This window comes from Adiantum capillus-veneris, chromosome 1, assembly GCF_014529385.1.
Source record: "Adiantum capillus-veneris isolate H3 chromosome 1, ASM1452938v2, whole genome shotgun sequence".
Taxonomy (NCBI): Eukaryota; Viridiplantae; Streptophyta; class Polypodiopsida; order Polypodiales; family Pteridaceae; genus Adiantum; species Adiantum capillus-veneris.
Window position 1 is genome coordinate 53,725,159 of NC_140931.1, and position 2,698 is coordinate 53,727,856.

Genomic DNA, 2,698 nt, shown 5'->3' on the forward strand with positions numbered 1-2,698 from the left:
AGTGGCCTATGAGACCAGAAAGTTACAATGTGGTGGATCTGATACAAAGTCAAGAGTAACAAAATGACAAAATGAGAGAGAGAGAGAGAGAGAGAGAGAGAGAGAGAGAGAGAGAGAGATTGAGATTGATTTTAGAACTATGGGAGTGTTTAATCGGGAGAGTTTTTGAAGCATTTAGGGGGTCTGTTAAACTGGGCTCTTATTTGAGTGTGTGTCAAGTGTGCCAAGTAACAAGGTTTAACGGAGCTGTTATGGGTGCTTTCAGTAATCTTTTCAGAGTCTTTGGTACTGCCGTTGGAAGTGAGGAGGCAACAACCTTAGAAGCTAGCAGGACCCCAAACAGGTATTGAGTGGTTGCGTTGTCCACTGCTGGATAATTCTTGAGTGAAACACATCCTTTCTTTATTGAATCTCTTATTAAAATGATACCTTTCTACTGTAAAAATGTCTAAAAATGGTGCTTGGAAAATCATTATGGGTGACCCCCTCAAGGCTGCACCCGGAACAAAATGGTACATCTTATTCTGTTTGCTGATTACTTCGCAGGCGTCCAGTACAAGCCATGCCCTCTAATGCAGGGAGAAGTGTGATTAACTTTGCACGCCGTGCTGGTGGAAGAGGTGAGTGAAGCTCCACATTTTGTTGAAACTCTAAAAGACCCATAAGATTACTCATTCCTCTACCTTATACACAGGGAATGAAATGGATATGAACGGAGGATATGCTTTCTCGGCGAAGTTACTCCACCTGGCTTGGCATCCCTCAGCAAATCTGATTGCTTGTGCAGCTTCAAACAGCTTGTATATGTACTATGCTTAGGGAACTTTCTTTATTAGCAAAAGGTTCTTTTATATTTTCATCCACATCATGGGGTGGCACAAATGTAAGCCCATGGGGAAGCAAGAGCGGTTGATCTTTCAAAGTCTTTTCCGGCATTGCTTACGGTTCATCGATAGAAAGAGTCCCGCAGCGTGCGGTCGTCTTCTTGGGATGGGAATAGCCCATTTCTGAACAGTCAATCTTTACCTTCGAGGTTGGAGGAAGGCCAACCATAGGTGAAGGTGCCCATATGTTGATTCTTTAATAGCATGGAAGGGAGCCTAGTTTACTGTTGTAAATTTTGGCAAAGGAGAGTTTGTGAACAGATAGATACTTCATCATTGTGCTATGTATTGGTTATGCACCCATTGACACATGCATAAGTTTGCTTATAGACGGGTCGATTATTGGTCATATTGACAAAGTGCAAAAATAATGGGTTTTTGACCTCGGAGGTATTACCCTCAGGTGTCCTATAATCCCATTTGTCTGGACAGTCGGAACGAGCTCAGAAGCAGTTGTTTTTGACGCGTGGTGCATGATAAATCGGTGTTTCATCCGTATGCGCGTGTTGCGTGCGCGCACACATACTATGGCATGCATTTCTTGTACACATCATTGAGAAGAGTTCTTTGCTCCACAACCTTGGGCCTAACTAGAATTTAGCTATTCATAAAATCTAAGGCTAACTTTGTCAAATTCCAGCTTCCTCTACCTGAATGAGCTAGCGAAACGATATAGGCTTTGATTTAGACTACATAATGAGTCCTCTTAAGGATAACAATATTTTGCTTTATTTATATAACCTTTTTAGCAAATCATGTTTTTCTTTTAGCTTTGTAATAAGTGTACTTGCCAGACTGGCTTCCCTCGACTCTTCGGATGTGTGCAGGACTAAAAGTATCCTCACTAACCTGAACATTGGATTAAATATGGGGATCCCCAGGATTCCGTAGAGAATGTAATACAGAACCTGTGGGTCTTACTTTGTCAAATACTTGAAAATCACCCTTTACATTGATATTGAGGTTGCTTCTACAAGGCCACGTTGGTCCTTCAATTATGGCCTCATTTGGTTTGTGGAAACTATCCCTATTGTTGATTAAGTACTAAAGAAACTTGCTTCCTCTCTTCCCATGCGAACATCACCTAAAAAATCTTGCTGTCATATCACCTATCTTTACTTTTAAGATGGGCTTGGGTATTAACTGTCCACTTCCGGGCGTTGTAGTCCTCTGAGTTTCTGATGGCCTGCAATAGAATTAACCTTCAATTTTTCCTCACACAAACACTGTGCATGAAGTACTGCATCATTTCCTTCTGTTGCAAAGTCTGTTGGGCGCTTGTCCTTGAATGGAGTCACCTCTGCACATTGAATCCTCCGTCCATTTTATTCGTATGGGGATGTATGGCATGTTGATGTTTGGAACTAATCAAAGATTTACGCTCTTAGTTTGCTTGGATTTCTATGCACGATACACATCCCGATTTTTCCCTTTTTCACCTGCACAACCTATTGGATTTGTTATCTACATGCGGCTGGCATGCAAAAGATTTGCAATGAGGAGGCCTATGGCCTTGCATACTTAATAATAATGAGTTGGTGCTTAATAATCAATTCTTACTCTGAGAAATGGTCGGCAAACAGTGAGCACTGAATTGATACATTTTACTGGTATTTCTTCCCATTACTACTGGCTTAAAGGTTGGTTCAAAGCTTGTAATGGTGAAGTATCTCTGGTATCCATAAAAGAAAAACAATTCCCGGTAAAATCTTTCTTTGAAGCGCTTTCGTGGAATTGTATGGAGGGCATTGGTTTTTACCTTTCAATAATGGTGCAATGAGTTTTACTTGATTGAGCATGGGTTTGCAGAGATA

At 41.1% G+C, this 2,698-nt stretch overlaps 1 protein-coding gene across 1 annotated transcript; it reads left to right on the forward strand.

The window, feature by feature from the left end:
* The first annotated feature begins 248 nt into the window (after positions 1–248).
* On the forward strand, positions 249–1,518 carry LOC147464757 (serine/threonine protein phosphatase 2A 55 kDa regulatory subunit B beta isoform-like). The gene is made up of 3 exons (XM_086510122.1): positions 249–343; positions 547–620; positions 695–1,518. Exons 1-3 carry the CDS (start codon positions 252–254, stop codon positions 817–819), a joined length of 291 nt encoding a protein of 96 aa, XP_086366248.1. The 5' UTR covers positions 249–251; the 3' UTR covers positions 820–1,518.
* Positions 1,519–2,698: the final 1,180 nt, after the last annotated feature.